At 39.7% G+C, this 1,865-nt stretch overlaps 1 protein-coding gene across 1 annotated transcript in view; it reads left to right on the top strand.

The window, feature by feature from the left end:
- Positions 1-1,865, top strand: part of ace (angiotensin I converting enzyme (peptidyl-dipeptidase A) 1) — a 157,334-nt gene that overhangs the window by 124,005 nt on the left and 31,464 nt on the right. Inside the window, exon 15 of the mRNA XM_048614805.1 lies at positions 461-548. Within this exon, the coding sequence (XP_048470762.1) occupies positions 461-548 (88 nt within the window). The remainder of the gene's footprint in view (positions 1-460; positions 549-1,865) is intronic.

Raw genomic sequence — 1,865 nt, 5'->3', positions numbered from 1 at the left:
AGGGTGTTCATTGTGAATTACTGATTACACTGTGCAGTATTCATTGTAAATAACTGATTACACTGTGCAGTATTCATTGTGAATTACTGATTACACTGTGCAGTATTCATTGTGAATTATTGATTACACTGTGCAGTATTCATTGTGAATTACCGATTGCACTGTGCAGTATTCATTGTGAATTATTGATTACACTGTGCAGTATTCAGTGTGAATTACCGATTACACTGTGCAGTATTCATTGTGAATTGCTGATGACACGTGCAGTACTCTTTGTGAACTACTAATCACTCTATAAAGTATTCAGTGTGAATTACTGATGACAATGTACTGTATTCAGTGTGCATTCTCTTCCAAAGTACAGCACATTTAATCACCATAGTTTTGCAGCTTCCTGCTGGTGAGTTTATGGACTCTAAATGGCTATATTTTTAACATGGCAACATTTCTCCTTTTTCAGTACAACAACGTCTTGTCTGAAATGGAAACTACCTACAGTGTTGCAAAAGTATGTCGCACAAATGGGACTTGTCACCCTTTGGATCCTGGTAAGTGACGGGCAGATATTTTATACCTTCACCCATTTAATGTGTTTAACAAATACCATTCAGTTGTTGCTATGTGAATGTACAACATCATTTGTACACTGCGATGTGAGTGTACGATGCTTTCAGCAAACAGCTTTTGCCACTAGCACTCAACATCATGTCTCATCAGCTTTCGTAGGTTTGCTGTGTGTTCTGAAAAGAAATATGAAAGAACTCATGTACTGGATCAAGCCAAGGAAATTACTCAGTTTTTTTTGTGTCCTGAGGACTTGGGTTGATTCTATCAGTTGTATACATCATTCTGAAGAACTGGCATTCTCCCATGTTCACAATACATTTGTCTGTGTTTAGCTTGATGCCAGCTTTGCTGGTTCTCTCCATAGCTTCATGCAGGTGGTGGTCATGATTTTTATGAGTGACACCATAGCCCCGGATATCATCAGCTATACAGAGTCTTTAGGAGGAGACAGGAGTTCCAAACTAGCCTTCACCGCGAAAAGACAGATGTCCAATTCCTGAGAGTTCTTTGCAGCAATGCCTGACTAGGAATTTAATTGTACCTATTGCCTTTATGTAATAAGCAAGATACTTAAGTAAGAGAATGTCTCTTATATTTAGACTCATGGGTGGTCTATCCTTTACCACTGATAATTAGACAGGACCCAGACACTGTAAAGACAAAAGAGGACTGGTGGCAGTGAACTATCTGAAATGACTGTAACTCTGTACTGCATACTGGCAGAAGTTATAGATACCCTCTGCTCCAATTTCAACCTTCAGTTTCAGATTCATAGAGTTTATTTCTTAAACTCATCCTGATCTAAATGATTGTGTGGAAGAATTTTTCCCTGGGAACTGTCACATCCAGCTAGGTGTCTGGTATGTTGTGTCCTTAAGCCAACCATCATGGTAGAGATGTTTTGGTTTCTTTTCTTTATCATTCACCTTGCTGCTCTGCCCTAATAACTCAATAACCATCCCCTCTCTGCACATCAATTCCCAGCGGCTGGACTTTCCACAAACTCTGCAGTTTGGTCCATGTACAGAATATCACCTTCTTGCTGTGAACTCATATGGCCACTCCTTCTCTCTGTCTGGTTTGCATTCTTTCCTTCTGTTTCACTGCATCAACTCTGCTATTTTTCCCTTCTCTTAATTGAAGGACCTTCACCTGTCTACTCATGGTCTTAAGTGCTCTGGTGGTATCTTTAATCTTCAATATTTCAAGTTTGTCCATTCCAGTTAATTTGTTATAACAAGGTGCAGAGCTGGATGAACACAACAGGCCAAGCAGCATCAGAGGAGCAGGAAAGCTGA

The sequence above is a fragment of the Rhincodon typus genome, chromosome 30 (genome assembly GCF_021869965.1).
Source record: "Rhincodon typus isolate 14 chromosome 30, sRhiTyp1.1, whole genome shotgun sequence".
Classification (NCBI taxonomy): Eukaryota; Metazoa; Chordata; class Chondrichthyes; order Orectolobiformes; family Rhincodontidae; genus Rhincodon; species Rhincodon typus.
The sequence above is the reverse complement of the archived record's forward strand: the minus strand, read 5'-3'. Positions and strand labels throughout refer to the sequence as shown.